The sequence below is a fragment of the Anabas testudineus genome, chromosome 12 (assembly GCF_900324465.2).
Source record: "Anabas testudineus chromosome 12, fAnaTes1.2, whole genome shotgun sequence".
Taxonomy (NCBI): domain Eukaryota; kingdom Metazoa; phylum Chordata; class Actinopteri; order Anabantiformes; family Anabantidae; genus Anabas; species Anabas testudineus.
The window spans coordinates 6,949,475-6,970,422 of NC_046621.1; the positions used below are offsets into that span (position 1 = coordinate 6,949,475).

The 20,948-nt window shown below is 45.0% G+C and overlaps 1 protein-coding gene across 1 annotated transcript; it reads left to right on the forward strand.

The window, feature by feature from the left end:
* Positions 1–3,713: 3,713 nt before the first annotated feature.
* On the forward strand, positions 3,714–20,279 carry smad7 (SMAD family member 7). The gene is made up of 4 exons (XM_026354813.1): positions 3,714–5,206; positions 5,993–6,046; positions 9,436–9,507; positions 19,410–20,279. The coding sequence occupies exons 1-4, from the start codon at positions 4,741–4,743 to the stop codon at positions 19,946–19,948; spliced, it is 1,131 nt and encodes a 376-aa protein (XP_026210598.1). The 5' UTR covers positions 3,714–4,740; the 3' UTR covers positions 19,949–20,279.
* Positions 20,280–20,948: the final 669 nt, after the last annotated feature.

Below are 20,948 nucleotides of genomic sequence, written 5' to 3' on the forward strand. Positions count from 1 at the left end.
TGGCATCGCTGTCACCGTTTGGCCTTGGTTGCACTGTATGTAGAACAATTTCACACATCTTCAAAACTGTTTCACTCTAATGGCCTATAAAGAGAACTGGGTCGCTGAGGCCTCCAGCTACTTTGATAAAATGTCACAAATTGAATCCTTAAACAAAACCAGACTGAAGGAATGTGAATGTAAGATGACCTTCTCTATACGACGTCCTCCACTAGGTAAAGACTGTTCAACTTTTATCCAACAACAGCTTTTGGACATGAATCCCACACTAAAAAAAAGATGTTTCAAGACTCACATACAAACTTAGTTTTAAGTTAAAAAAAAAAGAGGGAGACATGAATTTTCAGATTTTATTAAACGGATCTTATAGCTACATTTCATCCATTTCTCACAATAAACATTGGTACAAACGTTTCACTGTATATCTCCCATTTTTCAACAACATTTACCGACAAAAAAATGCTAACTAAACAAATTCTTATATTTCTGGCTCAAAAACCTGAGAACCAATCAAACATTTATATATATAGATATATATATATAACCACAATGCATATTAATCCCATATATTACTGGACTTTTTTATTATTTTTCCAATCAACTACTCATTAAGGCTTTTGTCAGTACCAATCATTCGTTAGATCCAGCTTCTCACTTGGGGGGATTCGTTATTTTTTATTTAGTTCATATAGTTTCTTGTGTTTAATGCTGGGATTTATTTTTTTTAATTATGCAGTGACATTTACCGATGTGGCCGTTTTTGCTCTTTCCTGACAAGATATCAGATATGCAAATGGTGAAAAAAAGGCTCCACTATCTTTTTAATTAAAGTTGTTTTATTTTTATCGTTCTTATCTTAGCGATGACGAGCTCCCTGTGCACCCTCTTCACCATATTCTCAGTACTGTGGTTCAGACAGAATAAATCTCTTTAATTGCATATGTATGACCTCTTGTCTGGAAGCAGTCACTGTGTCAATAAATTAGAGTAAAGGCCAGGACTGCTATCTAGAATATTAATCATCTGTATTCCTCTATAATTCCATTTTACCCCACTGCGTGCCCTCTCTTGAATTAATGCTGTAGCCACATGTCACTAAAACAGGACTAAAACTTTTTCAATGAAAATAGCACTTCCAATATTAGACCATTATAAATAATTCTATTTAAAATATTTATTTATTTGGGAACGATTAATGCAACATAAGTAATAAAAGCCAATACAAAAAGAAGAAAGATTTTGAAATCAATATAAATCTAAAAGTAAACATAAATGAATCAATATGAATAATATCTTTATCTGTAAACTGAGTCTTTTTCTATCTGGGAGCTTATATGAAGCCACTAAAATCATGACACCAGTTCTGCTCATTGATTTGCAACACTGCCCACAATTTCTATTAAATTACATAAAGTAATATATGTTCATGTTTCTAACCCCATGAGGGACTGTATAAAAATAATTAGCAGTGGGAAATGAGGGTCAGAAAGGGTGGAGGTATTTTTGCTTTGACCTAAGGTAAAATAATCTGACTGGAGACTGGAGACTCTTTTATTCTTATTTTTTCTTCTTGTCCAAAATTAATATTTATTTTCTTTTTCATTTATTTTACTACTTTTACTCGTGTCATGATTTATACAGCTGCCCTTTAGCAACCCATGGTTTTATTAATGTGTGCATTAGTGGTGCACATTAGAAGTTCCATTAAGACTTCACTGGGAACATGATTAAACAAGGTGTACAAATGTAATACTGTTACTTTGACATGTTGTGCAGAAGGTGTTTTTAGTACAAATGAGCGTTTAAAGGGATCATTAATACTCCTAGGGATGGACCCAACACAGATCTCAGCTCCCTCACAAATCTATTTTCATAAAGTTCCCTAGAAATGGATCATGTCAGGGCTCAAACAAGGATCCACAAGCTCATTTAAGAAACACTAGATTACAGGTTTGCTCCCTGCAGCTTAATGCACCATTACATATTCTGGTATTTTTAATTTCTGTGGGTGGGGGTTTTCACAAGACATGCGTTGTAGCTAAAAACCTGCACTACACCTTTGTGCAGCCCAGAATGCAGACTCTTGCAACCAGACTGAAATGGAAAACGGTTAGATAAAATTGACTACTTCCTGGAGCCGGGAGAATAGTCATACACAAAAGGAAGGGCAGAGAGATGTAGAGCGAGGGGAGGGGATAATGTACGTCTGGAGCCACTTCCACAATCCCTCTGACAGACCTTTTCCCTTGACTGATTGCTTCCAGACTACCTTGAAAAACAGCGAAGTCCTCTGCACCGTTTGGGCTTTTGCGCTCTTGCGCGGCGCCAATGGGGGATCCTGGGACAATGCGGGGATGAGCTATTGACTACCCCCATCTACACACACACACACACACACACACTCCTCTCAGCTCTCTCCGACCCCCGCACATCTCTCCCATTATCATTATCAGCCACCCACCTCCTTGCCCTGCAGCTACACTGGCTTACTGGCACATTAACATACTGCTGCTGCTGCTGCTGCACCCCCTCCTCCTACAACGGTCTGTCTAGGGAACACAAACGGGCTACTGAGCAGAGACACACTCATACATATTAGAAAAAAAGTTTATTTATCAGGCATTCATACCAATAACGCGGTGTGAATGATGGGTCTTCAGTAAGGTCTTCTTACTGTGTGTCCCTGGTGTGGGCCTCTCCTTTTTTTTATGTTATTATTGTACAGAATTAAGTGTCAAACTGTCAAACATAAATAAACCGTGCATGTGCCTTTATCTCTTCAACTGCAAGTAGACCAAACCAAACCGTTATAATAAAGACAGTAAATAAAATGTGGACAGATCTACTGTCGACAGGTAAGAAAGCAAACTGGAGGACAAATAAAGAAAGGTGGAAACTGCTGTGTTCATAATTTACATGCAAATTCAACGGACATGTGCGTTTATGCCACCTGGGATCCGTGCGTCCAGAGGGCGGCAGCAGCGCGCTCCCGTCTGTGCTTCGGACAGGTTGACTTAGGTTTTTTTCTTCCTGACTTCTGTCTCGCAGGCAAAACGCTCTCTTCTGGCTCCCCCCTGGTCGGGCTTGGGGGCCCCAGCCATCCTCAAAGTCTGATTTTATGCGGATACAGTTGACACCTCCACATCTATTTAATTCATAGGACAATGGAGTCGCCATCGCTGCCTGAAAGACTGAGAAGAGGGCATAAAGCGTCATCTCTAAGCAGGCAAAAACTGTCCTGAGTCAACGTGACAACAGCAAAAAGGTTTTATGGAGATCAGTGTAATAAATAAACTGTTGCTCTACGTGGATTTGACTCATTTCCAGCTCAAAATTTCCACTTTTATATTTATATTTTATTTTAATATAAATAGGGCGATGATGAGACACAAAGCAAACACATCAGCAGAATAAACCTCACTGAGTATTTCACAGTTTTAATTCACTTAAAATTCAGAAATTTTACTCATTTTACATAAATTAGGAGTTTGTCCTGACTGATATTGTCTCTCCAACTTTCTCCTCCTATTCTCAACTTTACTCTTCGTCAACTTTTCTGAGAATTTCTTTTTTTAAAAAAACTTTTCTACTCTTCTCTATTCCGCGCGTGCGTGCGTGCGTGTGTGTGTGTGTGTGTGCGCGCGCTGTGGGCTCTACTTGATCTGTTGTTTGCGCAACACAATCACATTTCTTTTAAGCGACAGGGTGTCTAGACACACACGTGACCGGGCGCGTCAATGCGCACTGGAGACTGGAGACGGAGCAAGGGCACCCAAACCATCCGCCTCATTTACAGGCAGACAGAGAGCGTTTCAACCCCCCTCCAGATCACTCGTCGACTCGCTTTCCTCCTCACAGACGCGGAAACTTCGTGTGAGATACGAGGTTGGATTATTTTGATTTTAAGGGCACACGGCTTGGTGCTTGGACGCAACCCGAGGGGTCTCTCTCGCGTTTTTCTCTGCCTTTACAAAACGCAGCTCAACTCGGGTTAGAGATCCTGGATTTGCTCCCTGGCTCTTCAACGAGGCTCGTTCCTGCCAGCGGACCACATCCTCTGCAAGACAAGTGGCACATTTAGACGATAACGGATAAAAAAGCCTCCGCACGCCGGGTGGAGAGAGCCCTACTTTGTGCAGTCGGATCAAGGATTTTTTTTTTTCTGGATTAATGCTCTTGAAGACACGGCGGCGAGCTTCGGTTTTCATGGGATAATTGTGATAGCCTTTCGACTTTATCAGGCCCCCCGTTTGTCTAATTTCCTCTCCCAGCTAATGCGCATTGACAGAAACATGTTTTGACGTTGTTTATGTGCTGAAAATCGCGTTTAAAGGGGTCAGTTCACAGCGCCGGGGCTGCTCATCACCATATGAATAATTCTAACACATCCAGTCTACATGCTGCTGTTTTAGCAGATCCTCCTGCCGCTACACAGGCGTAGACAAGCTGCTGGATTGATTCCTGAAGGCTCGTCTTACGCGTCCGGAGGTGATGGTTATTTATCACCGGCGGAGAAGCTGACTGTCCCGGGAACCTCGGCTGATTTTCTGTGATCTAGTCTGCAGGAGAAGGCAACAGAGACTGGCGTATGCTACAGACGTCCTCTGCTTATCCAGCTCCCAGTTTTTCCACCGTATTTTCTCAGGCTGCTTGTTATTGCCTGGACTCGGATCCCGGAATCTTCATGATTTGCGGACACAATGCTCGTTTTTTAGCCGGGAAACCCTCTTTTCGTCCCGCATGTTTAGGACCAAACGATCGGGGCTCGTCCGGCGACTCTGGAGGAGCCGTGCGCCCGTGGAGGGCGACGGGGAGCTGGATAGAGGGACGCATGGCTCCGGGGGCTGCTGCATGGGCAAAACGACAAAGGTGGCCAAGTCCAACGCCGGGTCGGAGGCTGAATTGAAAGCGTTGACCCACTCGATACTGAAAAAGATAAAAGAGAAACAATTAGAGGTGCTTTTGCAGGCGGTGGAGTCCAAGGGGGGTGCCAGAAGTCCCTGCTTGCTCCTGCCCAGCAAAGTGGACGCCAAAGTGGGTCAACAGTCTTACTCTCTCCCCATGCTGCTCTACAAAGTGTTCAGGTGGCCGGACCTCAGGCATTCCTCGGAGCTCAAGAGGCTGTCTTGCTGTGAATCCTACGGGAAAATCAACCCAGAGCTCGTCTGCTGCAACCCGCACCACATGAGCAGGCTTTGTGAACTCGGTGAGCTGGATTATTCTAATAACCTCAGCTAAAGTTTCTGAAATAGTGTTTCATTCTCCAGGTGGTCGGGCCTCGTTTGAAATCATACACACGTTCAGACACGGTGACATCGTGCCAAAGAATTAGCAGACTTTTAAGGGGTAATTAACCTAATTCAGATGACATCACCTGTCTTGGCACAGTTGTCTTGAGTTTCCATACGGTCAAACTCGACCCGTGTGGGAAACGTGCCAAGTGGTCTTCATCATCAGTCTTGTCATTATATTTGATTGTGGTTACGTGTGATTAAATGGCGACATCACGCATCTTTATTTCTAAGCTTCATCTATTCATTAAATAAGTAGTAATTGTTGTTTTAAAAGTGTTTGATTTCTTAATAGAGATCAAAACCGACATTTCCAAAGTGCAAAGCGACTCAGCCAGAGCTTTACAGTCTTTTCACGGACGAGTTTCCAGGGCTTGTGTGTGTGTGTGTGTGTGTGTATGTGTGTGTGTGTGTGTGCGTGTGTGTGTGTGTGTGTGCGCTTGCTTGGCGTCCCGGTCAAAAAGAGGCCCGTATCTCAGTTTGTCCTAGACGCTGATAGTGGCCCTCCTGGCGCCAGGCGGCCCCCTGTTTATCTGCCTGCCAATGAAAGGCAATAGCCGCCCGGCCAGCCTCACTCACTGCCTCTCCAGGCTGAGCTGACAGACACAAACCCTGTTCCCTGAAGAATGACAACACTTATGGTGAAGTTTAGATCTCCTCCTTGCTTCTTCTCATGCCCCTCTTTTTCTCTTCCCATGTAGAGTCCCCTCCTCCTCCATATTCGCGCTATCCCATGGATTATCTTAAACCACCAGGTGAGTTTGATCCACACATAAAACACAAGTGCATGTTTTGACTGAGCCACATTATTTCTGCAAAACACCCATATCTGTCTAGAGGGCTATCTTGAAAACATACGTCTGTGTTGTTGCCTTGTATCTATGACATTACACATGCATATAATCTTTTCGAACACCACCCCTTGCAGTGCATTTGTGTGTGTAGGAAATGTCTCCATGTTATGTTGTGATTTATGATAGTGGTGGAGTGGCACGCCTGGCTGGCTGGGCAGTTCTAGCATGGCTGGCAGCCAGGACAAAGCAACACAAAGTTGAGATACCAGCTATAGACTGAGGGGCATGTCACCAGGGGCACGGTGTGTGTGTGTGTGTGTGTTTGAGGGTGGGAGGTGGAGTTGTATGGGTGTTTGTTTGTGAATCGCTGCATAGAGAGAAACAGACAGACAGTGGAGCCAGCCATCCTTTATCAGCTGAATTAATCAACAGATTAAGGTTTCACCACCCTACCTCTCTGTTTGGATTCGTTTTATAGACGGGGAGAGAATATTTGTGACGCGTGTGCCTTTCGGTTTCTTTCATGGAGCTTCCTGTTGTTGTTTTTTTCTTTTTTGCTTTAACAAGCTGTTGTCTTGCTTAATTGTTTTCTCCCCACCACCACCTGTGTCAGACTCCACATGCTGTTGTGGTTGCTATTCCCCAGTGTCGTAGACTGGCATCAGGTTGAATCATAGAGTCTGATTCAGACCATAATCAGAATAGTGTGAAAGTGGGAGTGAAGGTGAGGAGACTCCTTGTCACTCTGGACAACAGTATCTATTCATGTCACAGAAAATATAAAGATATTAACGCTTAGGCATTTACCCCGGCCTGAATGTGTGTCTGTCAGTGCAGGAAAAGCACAGAGTCAAACAATGACTAGTCAGCCAACCAGTCAGCCAGTTAGTCTGGAGAAGGAGAAAGTGGCTTTCAGTGAGTGGAAACAATAGGAAGTCATAGCAGCTGCAGCTGTGGCTCTTCAAAGCCCCCCCCCCCCCCCTTCTCTCTCTCTTTGTCATCTTTATTTACCAGGCGTTAGTGATATTGTTTTACCTGAAAAGCCTTTCCAAAACCTTAAACATAGGCAAAATTGATCTAAATGGTTGAGTGAAATATTCTTTATACTCATCTCGCTCCTGATCTGATGCCTGTGTTTCAGGGTTGGGTTAGCGTAGTGCCTTTGTGTGAGTTCATTTGGACACTTTCCACTGGTGAAAGGAAACAAGAAGATAAATAGGAAATGCAAGCTGGACGCAGACAAAGGAAATTATTATACAACTCATGTTACCACCCTGTTTCCCCTCTTCAAGTAAACTGAAGAAAACTTGAATTGGTATGACTATGTGGGAATTGCACGCTGCCAAGAACAACAATACATACAAGGAAAATATCATCAGGTCTCTTGTCTGTCTCCAAGGAGAGGTTATGCTTTTTAAAAATATTCTTTAAAGCCATATGTTTTAGTAATTTTAGCAGTCTCCAGCTCACCTGTTTCTCTATTTCCTTGTTTAGATGCATTCAGTCAGCGAAGCTGCAGCTGTGGTTAATCAAAGGAGACTCTGTCTGTGCGTCTCTATGTCGGAGAAAGACAACATATATTAATAGGACAATGGAGCAGGCAGCAGGATTTACACACACAGAGGACAGATGAGCTTATCATGCAGAAAGACAGGTTTTTCCCCAGTGCCTCGGGGAGCTGTCAGTCATCAACTTCTTCTCATTACTGCAGGCTATTCCAATTTTCTATACCATTGCTTGTATTTGCTTTATATTAGGCCATGTTGAATCATCAAGACATTCAAATATTCACAGTTAACTTTTAGAAGGTGTCACATGTTGTGCAAATCTGCATGAAGCAGGAGAGCGATGGACTTTACGATGGTTTTATGATTACAGTGAGCAGGAAGTGGGGTTATATGTGTCAGGGTGCCTGTCCGCTCCAGCAGCAGCAGCGGTCAATATGAAAGCAGCCCAGACGTAAAACGCTACCTTGTTTCAGCTCCAGGGAATATAAATCACACACTGTTTAGCTCTTTCTCTCTGATGCCCCTTCAGTCCTGCGGTCAGCTGTGAACTGTTGCCCGGGAGACCAGGGCAAGGCTGCTGGCAGCCAATGAAAGCGAGGCGGGCCGGGCTGTGCCCGTGCATCTCGTTAGTGCGACCACAGCCGCACGGGCCGCGTCCGGATGGGGCAGGGTGTAGGTCTCGCAGTGAAACCACTCTTGATGGTGTTTCTTTATTACTTTATAGCTGCTGCAGCTCCAGCTAGCTGGAGAGGGGGAGTACTCAACAGAAACTTTCCCACATCATCATCATATGCTGATTAAATCCTCGCTGAACATTCACACGCGGGCCCAATGTCTGTGTGTGTTGCAGAACAGCCATCCGAAAACTTTTCTTTAGAGTCATAATTCAGCCAGAGTGGAGGTGACCACCACCCCGCTCTGTGGATGAATGGATGTTAGGTTGACGTGCAGCGAAAGGAATGTATCATTACTGAATACCAAGCTACCAGCAGCAGTTGTGCAGCAGACTTAGCCTGCTCCCAGTGCTGCTCCACTGGGCGCACATAGCAGTTTTGTTAAAGCTCTATTCAGGCATCATGTTGAAACTAGTCGACATTAGTGGGTGTTAAGCAATCAGATGCAAAGGGAACAAGTGAGCGAGAGAGAAAGTTACGACTTTTTCTCTCTTGTCTCTTGAAAATTTACGATGAACAGCTTTCAAGGCCTTTTCCGAGCTCCGTCTTCCTTTGGTAGTAAGAGGTGTAGTCGAGTGTATTCTGCTTAAATTTTAAATCCCACACACACTTTGGAGTTTGAGTTAGTCTGATACACCTGTGTTGTTGGTGTAAAAGCTCAGATTTTTGATTTAGCCTGTCCTCAGAGAAAATCAGGAACAGGAAGGTCATTAGAAGGCATTTATCAGACCAGTATCTCAAACAAAAAGGGGAGCCCTAACCCTAACCCAGAACACAAAGTGTGGCTCTCAGACTCCTAATATTTGATCTGTATTTGGATATTGAGCAGGGATCAGAGGCTCAATCCCAAACCCTCTTTCCAGATCAGCAGCGTGTCTGTACAGAGTTGTGTGGCTAACGTTCCTCCTGAAGCAGTGGATTATGGGGGATTATCAGGGGTGTAGGAAACAGTTTGCTGTAAGTCGTCTGTGTGTATGCGTGCATGTGTGTGTGAGAGAGAGAGAGTGTTAGCTTCATCGTCAGCGTCTTCATTAGGCATTGATTTCACTGGAGTGATTGACGGCCTCACAGCTGCTGCTTTGCCTTCACACACACACACACACACACACACACACACACACACACACACTGTACTAATTCAACATCTCTCTCTCTCTCTCTCCATTAGATTCTCCAGACTCTGGACCTTCATCCAGTGATACTGGGGGAACGACATACTCGGCCCCTGTGGGGCTTTCAGGTAAATGACCATAAAAACGCACTTCTTACTTTTATTTTCTACTGTTCGTCCCCTTTGCCAGTAATATTATTTTCCTCCTCTGTTTTCTTTGCCTGCTCCTATGCGTTCCTCCCAACACACACATTCATCTCCCCTCCATACTTGTGATGATGAGGCAGTGATTGTGGGGGCCCCAGCTTCCCCTCTGTAATAAAAAGCCAGTGAAAGAGGGTGGTGTATTTCTCCCACATCCACATGAATTCCTCCCTCCTGGCTCTTTGAACAACGCTCCTCTCTTCTCCTCTTCCTCTCCCATTCCCTCTCATCCCTTTCCGTGTCATGTTGTAATGGAAGACAAACACGACAAACCGTTGTTTGGAGAAGAATGTGCTCTGTGCGTGCGGTATTGTGGGGGGGAAAAAAGCAGTAAAAGGAGGCTTCAATTGACATGCGAGTGTTTGTTTGGGTGTGTTTGTGCATACAGGGGATGTCTTTGTAGACAGTTAACTCTACTCTGGGCTCTGTGTGTGGGTAAGAGTGAGACACGGGCGCCTTTCTTTCTTCCATCTCCCATGCAGGATGTGTTTTGGGCTTCCTCAGCTTTTCTCCCATAATCCCCTTTGGCAGCAGTGCTTTCCTTACTCAGCGCCCTGTCCGCAGGCTACAGAATAAGACGGTGTTCACGAGAGAAAGAGTCCACTGCTTAACATTTCTCTGTACTGTTCTCTGCTTTCCTTTGCCTCAGATGGTTCTCATTACCGGGCCTTTAAAGCCTGTTTTATGTCAGTTGGTGTTCACTGCCCATTTTCCCCCCTCCTTTGTTTGGTGGTAGGGGGGGTGGAGGGGTTAGCCTGCCTGCATATATGTGTGTATGCGTCCTTAGATGGGGGAAGAGATTGGAGAAGATTGCTTACAAGAAGAGTGAATCCGAAAATCTGCCTCTCCTCTCCTCTCCTCTCCTCTCCTCTCCTCTCCTCTCCTCTCCTCTCCTCTCCTCTCCTCTCCTCCCTGTGTGCATTAACTAAAGACACATTTCAGACTCGGTTCAAATGGTGAAACCCAAGAACTGGAGTCTTTACAGGCGCCCCTATGCTCCCTCCCTTAGTAAGGCGTACATGCTACCCCTCCTCCTCCTCCCCTGTTTTCCTTCCTGGCGAGGATGACATGGCAGCAGTGGCCAGCACTCCAGTGAATGGGCCTCCTCAGAAAAAGCAGTAGAGGTAAAAAGGCTAGGGCGGGATGGCTGAAGCACTATGCCCTCATGATTTCTCTGGCGAGCCAAGAAAAAAAAAAAAAAGGCTGCTCCGTTCCTCCTTTGCTCTCCTTACACTCCTTCCTTCCCTGCTTCTCTGCTCCGGTCTCTCCCTCTGGGGCCTTGACAAAAGAAACATGGCTCTCCCAGAGGCCCGCTGCTGACCTTCTAATTCACTCACTCTGCCCTTTTTATGTTCTTCTCCAGACATATTTACAGAGAGTACGAAAAAAGGGAGAGGAGGGTGGCTTTGAGGGAAAGAGGTTGGCAAAGACTTGAAGTCAGCGAGAGTTGTTGTGCGTTAACTATTTTGCGTTGTTGTAAAATAGAAACTATAGTAGATTGGTAAATCAGCTGCAGCCCGGCTATGAAGCCACACCTCAGCAAAAAAGAAGATATTTCCCAAAAGAAACCCTCCTTTATCTAGAAAAGCATCCTCCTTTCCATTGTGGAAAAGTCAAAACCATCCAGGCTGGAAGGAGTTAAGTGAGCTGCGACAGCGACAAGCGCAAATGCAAACTAGGCTGCCTGCCAGGCTACCAGCTCCAAAGCTCCTCTTGCTGGCTCACGTCATCAGCTTGGAACAGAGCAGAGAGCAGAGGAGAGGAGGGAAAAGGAGAGAAGAGGGGGGCTGATGGCTGCAGGCCTGGACCTGGGTGTCAGGGTGTTGATCTTGGTTTGAGCTGGGTTGAGGGCTTAGCTCAGGGGTTAAGGTTCATCCAGGAAGTGAAGAGAGAGATATAGCAAGAGATTTGGTAATGGGAGATCAGGTTGAGGTTAAGAGGGCGCTGGATTGTTGGTTACGAATCTGTGGAGTGTTAAGTAATATTTAAACTTGTTAGATTGTTTCTGCATATCAGGTAGCACACATGCAGCCAGCATGGGTGATGCTATGTAATATGGACACATTCATTCCAGAAAAGTATGAAGATCAAGACACAGCAATAGTGGATGCATGCCTTAACTCTTCTTTAGAAGTGAGCCACCATTGTGTGTTTGTGCCAAGCTCTCACTGGATGCGTATCATTGGTGAGTGTACGTGTTAGTGGCATGCCTGCTGGTGCCATCGGGGACTGACCCACAGGGCCTGCGTGTAAGAGGATCCAGTCAGGCTGCAGTGACATGTATGCACACACATACACAGGCAGGCAGATAGAATGACCTGGTGTGAGCCCTGGCGCACGGCCGACTGTCACACAGGAGCTTCCTCCCAGTGCAGGTTAAATTTAGGCTGGGTTGTATTCTTATACCACCAGCCAGTCACCTCGCTCGACAGACAGTCTGCCAGCCCTTCACTCAGTCAATTAGTCATCCAGCGAATTGGCCGGAGGTATAACCTTCATCAGAGGCTGTGACAGAGATTAAATTTAGTCATGGCATCCTGGCTCATTAAATCAAACTAGTTCTGGTGTCATATGAAAGGCCCCAAAGTAAGAGCCCATTCTTGGTCCAAGCCCAGGAGAGAAGAGGCCTCTGTGTTGTTTGAATTTGCTTTGTTATGTTGTTTACGGGTTGTGAGGTTTAAATCACAAATCACCAACATTAATCCCAAAGGAGCCGTCCTTTTCGGTTTCTTCGGAAACGGGGGGAACTCAGAAACAGAGCACCCTCAGTCTCCGTCCTCACTGTCTCTCAGCATTCCTGCCTTGTTTGGGTTAGCATGGAAAGGAAGGGGCTGCGCAGGATATGACCTCATGTCTTTGAGGAAAAGGCGAGCGGACAGCGAGGCAGCCGAGGCCTCATCTTGACAGAAAACAAACACTGGAGTGCACCAACCAGAAAGAAGAGAGGAAAGACGGAAAGAAATTGTACATTTTTTGACTTTTGAAACATGTATATTTAGTATATATGTATATAAATATATACACTTATACAGAATGAACACTTTCTTCACCATACAAACTGTTTCTGTTTTGGCTCCGTTTAGTTTTTCCTTTTGTGATTTTTTTTTTTTTTTTTTTGTTCCTTGTTAAAACATTAAGAGGAAGGAATGAAGAAGGAGAGAAGATGGCGGCTTTGGGTGGATGGGTGGAGAGAGAGATGGCCAGCAGCTCAGCTCTGTTCTCTGTAATTTGGAGGTTGTGCGTTCGCCAGCGAGTTGAGCAGAGCAGAGACGGGCCACTCCGTGCCGGGCCAGGATCTCTCATTACTCCCCACTTCCTCTCCTTGCACGGCAGCCAAGCCGCCTCTTGGCAAGGGACTTAATTTTGGTTTTGGCCGTCCTCTGTTCCCCACCCTGTGTCATTATGCTGCACAAATCGAAAAAACAGCACGCTGAGACAGCGGAGGATATGGAGAGGACTAAAAAGACAAGAGGGGATAGAGGAGATGAAGAGTTTTCTCAGATTCAGACGCTTTCAGCTGTGTTGTTGTAGCATAGCATCAAGATAACATTTATAGTGGAAAACATTAGCCTACCATAGCATTGCCCCTTGATTGAAAGATTGGCTATGCAGATTTGGCTGTGAGCCAGGCCTGGAGAGAAGCCCAGAACAAGATAGACATTGTTTTGGTTTGCAGTCGCTCTGTGGAAGTGGATTTTGACATTACCTCAATGCATGAGGATATGAAAGAGAGCGTGTGAAGGAGAAAGAGGAAAGGAGGGAGAAAACCCCTGTTTAGCAGGATAAAGACAGAAATGGAAATAAATGGAGACACATTCCTGCAAACCTGTGTGTGTGTGTATATGTGTGTGTATGTGTGTGTGTGTGTGTGACAAACACATCACTGCTGTCTCCACCCTCCTGCCTGCTCATTCATGTAGGCAGTTTGTCTCTTGTGTACTAAGACTGGGGGGGAGCGTAAGTGTGTGTGTGTGTGTGTGTGTGTCTCACTCTGTCTCACTCTGTCTCAGCAAGAGACTCGGCCCTGTCATTAGCCACATCTCTATCAAAGACCACAACACTGGCAGAACCACACAAACACACACACACACAGATTGACACACATAACAGCAGATGCGTAATAATTAATACCAAAGCATCAACAAAACAAAAGCTCAGGCCACAACTGGCTCTGCTGGTTGTCTGTCTCCGTTTGTGATGTCTTTATTTAGTTCCCACGGTATTTTCACCACCATAACAATCCAGATGATTGTTTGGCTTGTCTGTCCATCTGCCCATAGCGCCATGTGTCTGTGTGTAAATGGCTCTGAGATGTGGAGCCTGTGGGTCATCTTCCAACTTGGGTGTATGCAAAAGTGAGTTGATGACAACATTACAGCCTGCCTGGCACTATGTATCCAACCACCTAGTGTTTACAGTATTTGCCCTGTCAGCCTGGGAAATCTGGGCTGCAAGGAATGGTTGTGTGTGTGAGGGTCAGCAGGATGCAAGTGTTAGAGGGGAACAAAATATCCTTCAGTGGGAAAAAAAAAAGGATTGTGAAGATGCATTTCTCATTACGAAACGTTGTATTTCATCTCAGACTGAGAAAAACACCATTCCTGAGCGACATCAAGCCATGTGTATCGTGTAATTATAGCAGAAAACGTCCACTCACAGAAAATTACACTGTAGATGGAGGCATTAGGAAAACATGCGCCATTCCTTCTCCTTATCTCCTCCTGGTCGTGGCCGGATGGTTCATGTTAGAGATGGCGTGTCTGCAACTCATTCTCTGTATCTGTGTTTCTGAGAGGAGTCAGATCTCTAGATAACGAAACAGTGCCACTCCCCTGTGTGGTTTTCCTGCCATTGGGGCTTATTTAGGTTTCCTGATATAGGGGAAAGACTTCACATCGTCTTGTGTAACCAGCCACCCTAAAAAGAAACTTCCTCTGTCAGCTACTAAACCCACTAACACACATATATATATGAACATATATATGTGTGTATGTATCTATCGACCTGCTACAGCTGCAAAATATATTAGTTTAGCTTAATTTGGTTACCAGCTTCATGCTCTGCTGCAGAAGAAGTAACTAGTCGCTGTCATTTTAAGAGCAGGCTTAATCATTTATCTTTCACCAGTTGAAAACACAAACCAGACAGTCTATGGCTTAAACTGACAAGGCTGTGGTGTTGCACTGATGTGAGACATGCACACTCCCGTGTCTTTGCTGCACAGATCGCGTGACCTTGTTCTTGCTGCAGAAGAAAGTGAAGTGAACACAAGAACAAGTGCTCTACCTTTATATCAACAGAAGAAAATCAATGAGACCAAATATTTTAGTGAACACCAAGAAAGAAAGGCATAGATAGAAACACACACACACACACACACACACACACACACACACACACACACATAGAGCTGAACATCTATACCATGGCTGAGAGAATAAAAGGAATGCCTCCAGATTGACCCTCGACCTTTGGAATAGACTTTCCCCAGCTAGAGAGAGGGTGTTGACTTAGAAAATAAGGCACCGTGATGAGTCTTTCCTTCCCCCTTGAGCTGTTCACTGATGTCTTTCCCCATTCCTCAGTTCAGCCCCATGACGACACTGTCGTTACACATTTGAGCCAAGAGAGGCACAAACACACAGACACACGGAGCTCCGAGGGATCGATATGAGACAGTTCTCCTGTCTGCTCACTATTTACTGATGGTGATAGTGTCATGTTCAGAACCGAGTTGAAAATTGTATGTGTATCTGCGTGCGTGTGCATGAGGGTGGTGGCGTGTTCGTCTGACTGTTGACTTCTAAGAATAGTAGTGACCTGGTGTGTGTGGAGTCAGACGGAGGTAATGATTAACCTTTCCAGACTGTGTTTCTGGCTCTGAGAGAAACACCCAGTCTGTCTTCGCCCTATCCCCACCCCGCCACCCCCCCAGCAGTCCCTCCTCCTTTCAACCAAGTCCATTTGTCTCAGCTAGCGTGGCGTCCTCTTTTAAAGACTCTGGACCATTAAAACCCACAGGGGAGCTAGCAGTCTGTGTCTACTTGCCAAATGCGTCTTCCTTGTGCTATGGTTTAAATATTTTGCACATAAATATTTATAGTATTTCTTTGATGAGCATCCTGGTTTGTTGCAGCAGCTCCCCCTTGCAGACCATAAGCTGGTCCATCCATTAAACACGTAGAAAACATGCGAGCAATATGCTGTTTTTGTTTGCACAGTGTTGCTAGTGGCTGACATCCACATTGACGATCACCAGCTGCTTCTTGTAATTTCTTACATCGCATAAATTCTTATAACAAGGTCGGTTATCATTTCCATTTATGATCATAAGGCACACTTCACAACAGTCTGCCTCAATATCTGTCTGCAGGGATCTTTTATTATTTATTTTTTGAATGAGGGTTATGTGTCGACCACATGGGACAAACCAGAATGGGACAGGCCAGACAGAGGCAGACAACTGACAGGAGCAGAGCAGAAAAGGGCCGGGGTGACAGATGGCCTCAGGCTGCCAGCGAGCCAGCTTATCTCCATTGAGGAGAGGCCCGAGACACCCGGGCTGAAAGGCCGCAGAGCAGACAAGCAGTTGGGGCGGCAGACAGATAGACAGACTAATGCTTTGATAGGCAGACATCCAGGAAGCAGACAGACACACAGACAGATGTACAGACAGAGACCAGACTGGACTGCTCTGTGTTAAGGGGCTGGGGCTGATGGAAACACAGTTCTCCAAGGACAAACTGACTTGCCACAGACACTCTGACGACATTGTCTGACACACACACACCTATGCAAGAGGTACCTGAAATAGTGTCAGACTGTAACACGAGGAGCCCTACAAGCAGACACCTCACACGCAAACACACGCAAACAATGCGACGTGTTAAAAATTAAAATTCAGTTAAATGAGCCTTGCACTTGGAACAAGGCGTGTTGATACGGGGCCGCTCACATTAGTGTGTGTATTTATACATGTGTGTATGCATGCATGTGTGTGTGCGCGTGTGTGTGTGGTTCGTGTTCAACAGCATTACTCATGAGGTGTAAGCTCATCTGCTGTCAGGACAAGCTGTGAACATACTCTTCACAAGGCTGCGCCCCACAGATGGAGGAGTCTGCCTGTCTCGTTTTCTCTCTGCTGATACACTGAAGGAAAAAAGTTTGGTTTTGTTTAAGTATTCGTGTTGGAGCAGGATGGACAGTGGTGTTGCTACTGTATATTTGTTTTCGTGTGATTGTTTCAATGGACTTTGCCTCGCAACAGCAATGTGTTAAGATTAGCTCCACGACCTTTTTTTAATATTGAAATAATGCCAGCGTGTGAACATAGTTGTGTGATGTTGTCTGTGGCTTTGGAGGAAGTCAGAGAATGTGAGTGATGACACGGGTAACTGGGCTTTGACTTTAAATATACAGTATAACAAAGTCTGTGTTTGAAAGACTTGAATCAGAGAGAGTCTAATGAAAAAGAGAAGGATCCAGTGTTTTCTCCATATTAGGGACTAAAGGTCAGGATGACAGTCTTAGTTCATCTATCTCTGGCAATGGGGGACTTGTAATGTAATATTTTTACATTTTATACACTAAAAGGGGCTTGAAGACCTCTTCCACTGCTGCTTTACTAGCTGACTCTGTGGCCCGTCATATAAACCTCTGTTGTTTTTCTGTCTGTCTTCGGCGCTTTGCTTTTATCTCCTCTGTGGTTCTCGCTTACTACCACTCTGAATTTCTGAGGGGAGAGGAGAGGAGAGACGAAGAGGGAGGGGAAGCCGGGCAGTTAGTGTAGTCTTGAATAGCAGGGTGTTTTCAAGCTGCAATGACAGGCTCAGACAGGCAGCCGCTCTAATGACCTCTGACGCCAGGCCCTGTCTCTCTCAGCAATAACAAACACACACAAGGCCCCACAGGTGAGCTCCACCAGCAGGCCCTCTGTCAACTGTTAAGAAAGTCCAACGCGTCCTCCTTCTTATCAACCCCTGCCGTTCCTGTACCTGCATGTGAGACAGACCAGAGTGCAAAGCCCCAACCAGGATCGACTCTGCCCGAGACACAAAAGACACTTTCTGTCTCTTATCTCAAAGATAAATGCTTTTTTTCCTCCATTTAGTCTAAGGTAGATAGCAGGGTACTTAGTTTCCCCCAGCACCCCATGAGCACGGATTTACGATAAACTCCCTGAGGCTCGGCTCTGACCAACTTCAAAGAACACAGCCCCTCTTGTTTTATGGAAGGCATGCTTTCAGTTTTTCTCTCCCATTCCCTCCCCTCCTCTCTGTTTCTGTCTCTCTTCTCCCGGTGTTGTCTTTTTCTTCCCTTTTTTCCCTCCTTCTCCCTGCGTCTAATGAAGGCTAATGACAGGCCGCGGTGAGTCCACTCGGGCCGACAGAGATCCTGCCACATTAACGTTGCCGTTTTTCTCAGACGGGACCTTTCAAATTACTGGTTACATTCACAGCTACCGCAGGATGAAACAAGGAAGGGAGGGGGTGGGTAGCTTGGGGTCAGATGGGAACTGACGGGGGTAACTGAAATGGCTCTGAGAGGGGCTCTGTTCATTTTTTCCCTCACATTTATTTCCTCTCATCAAGCTTTCTTAACCCTTAAAAGTGTCTTTCATCAAGGCTGGATTGGAGTATGTGTGTGTGTGTGTGTGTGTGTGTGTGTGTGTGTGTGTGTGTGTGTGTGAGTGAGAGAGAGAGAGCGGGAGGAGAGGAAGTGTAAAATATTGTTGAGCAGTTTAAAGACGTCGCAGCAATTAGGTGATGACCTTAAAAGCACAAGAGATGCTCAAAAATCAGAGCAGGAAGCAAAGTTGCAAAAGTAACAGTCAAAATATGTGAAAAGCATTCCTTCTGTTCTCCACCCCACCCCCTCTTTCTTTCCTCTTGCGCTCCCTCTGTCTCCCTCTATTTCCCTTGCGCCTGACTGGCTCCCACTTTTCTAGCTGGGAGTAGCTGGGAGCCAGATTTCTGTGGAATAGAGATATGAAGTGGGAGAGAGACGGCGCAGGAGGCACACTAAAGGGAGACAGGAGAGCGAGAGGGAGAGGTGGGGGGAGTTGGAAATTGGAGCATGGCCAATGCTACACTTCTTTTTTTTTTTTTTTTTTTTTTTTTTTTTTAACGCTCAGGGGAAACCTAAGACTGGAGAGGCATAGCTTGTCAACGATTCAGACACCAGGGTTTGTGAGTTAACAGCCTGCCTTACTCCGTGTGCTTCAGCGTAGACACAGAATGGTTTATGTGTTTATGAGTAAGTCCCTCAGTTTGTTGCTGTTTCTCAGTTACCATGGCCTCATCTTCGTAAAACATGCGTTCAAGAAGGCTCCCAATGTTCTCCAGCAGAGTGAAGCGTGTTTCTATAGAGAGACAATCAGGACACTCGCTTGACGTCAGTACATTGTTGGCCAAGCTGCTACAAAAATACAGCGAGACAGACAGACGATAAGCATTTAATGCTTAGACAAATATTGTACTGCGTGTGGACACTTGCCTGCCAGCGTCTGAGTTGCTTCTCTTGTCTGAAGTCCAGGAATTCCAACATGGTTTTCCTGTATGGCAGAAATTAAGGATGACAATTTAGTTTTGGCTCTTGACTAAAGCAAATTCCCCATTTCCCAAAACAGGAATAAGGAAGAAGTTGGGGAGTAGTAGCAGTGTTGGAGTAGCTTTAAGACTTTCCCTCACATATGCTCTCATCTTTTCATGTTTTCTTTTGTTTCTTTTTTACATTTTGATCTGTGTGTCGTTTCAGTTTCATCATGTCGTTTCAGTGCACTTTTCCTCAGGTCTAACCAAGTCCTTCTTCTCTGTTTCCTTCTTCAGATTCCTTGGCGTTGCAGGAGTCTGGTGAACGGGCTCATTGGTGTGTGGTGGCATACTGGGAGGAGAAGACACGCGTTGGGCGCCTCTACTCAGTCCAGGAGCCCTCTCTGGACATCTTCTATGATCTACCTCAGGGGAATGGCTTCTGCCTGGGCCAGCTCTGCTCTGAAAACAAGTCCCAGTTAGTGCAGATGGTGCGGGCCAAGATCGGCTATGGCATCCAACTGACGCGTGAGCCAGACGGGGTGTGGGTCTACAACCGCAGCTGCTACCCCATCTTCATCAAGTCGGCCACACTGGACAACCCGGACTCGCGCACGCTGCTAGTGCACAAGGTGTTCCCTGGTTTTTCTATCAAAGCTTTTGACTATGACAAGGCTGGCACCCTGCAGAGGCCTAATGACCACGAGTTCACGCAGCAGCCTCGCACAGGCTTCACGGTGCAGATAAGCTTTGTGAAAGGCTGGGGACAGTGCTACACCAGACAGTTCATCAGTAGCTGCCCATGCTGGTTGGAAGTCATCTTCAATACGCGATAGCAGCCGCCTTCCTCTTCTTCACCCTCCTCTGGACCCTCACAAATGGACTACACCCACTTTGCCCTTTTTGAACCAGAGGTTCAAACAGAGAAAAAAAAAGTTTTAAAAGAAGAAGAAACTACAAAATTCTGTTGGACTTTGTTTAATAAATGACTAAGATTTAATTAAATAAAATGAGAAGCGAAAATGTATTTGTTATATATAAATATATTATTAATTGTAAATATGAAGACGTTTTATATGCATCATTATTTATGTATTGTGCAATGTGTTGATGAGAAAAAGAAAATAAGATGCACTTTGCTTAATATAAATGCAAAACCAAGAAATGCCAAAATAAAAAAAAATAAAAAAAATACAAATAACATTACTTGTCTAGTCTGTTTTATCTTTGGGCTTATGGTGGGTTTTTTTTTTTAGTTAAATTTTTATTGTGCATAATTTAAATTGGATTCATGTGTCAGTTCTTTAAAACCCTGCTAATATAGTTTTAGGGAGGAACTCGACACTGGCTTTGTGTCACTGTTGGACTTTGATGTCGTGTTGTGGATCATAAAAGCATTTCCCTGTGAGACACTATGAGTCAGACTGCCTGCTCTTACAGGCTCATTATGCCTTTAAAAATGTTTTTCCTGATTTATTTTTGGGATAAATGTTCTTCTTCCTCTCTGTCATTAACCCGCTCATGACATCACAGCCAGGAAGCAGTAATGACAAATTTTAGGAACCAATAAAGTCCACACAGAGGGATCGGCTTCCTGGAGAAGGCTCCTCATTTTAATGACTGGTAAAAGACAGGAATGTGACATATCAAACAACTGTGCAAAGAATTTTTGGCCCCACCTGTGGAAATGAACACTGGAAAATTACAACTTGACTTAGACATCTTAGATATCAGAGGATTAGAACAAATATGCGGCTGGAGACGATGGCCTATTTTTGACCTATTGTATTTCTGAAAACAAGACAAAACAAAACAGATTTCCTTCTAACAAACCCT

Bases quoted from the DNA above. Each gene is read 5' to 3' on its own strand.
- smad7 (XM_026354813.1), top strand. From the start codon at position 4,741: ATGTTTAGGACCAAACGATCGGGGCTCGTCCGGCGACTCTGGAGGAGC. The intron at 6,047-9,435 runs GTGAGTTTGATC...TCTCTCCATTAG, and splicing joins GGATTATCTTAAACCACCAG to ATTCTCCAGACTCTGGACCT. The intron at 9,508-19,409 runs GTAAATGACCAT...TTCCTTCTTCAG, and splicing joins GGCCCCTGTGGGGCTTTCAG to ATTCCTTGGCGTTGCAGGAG.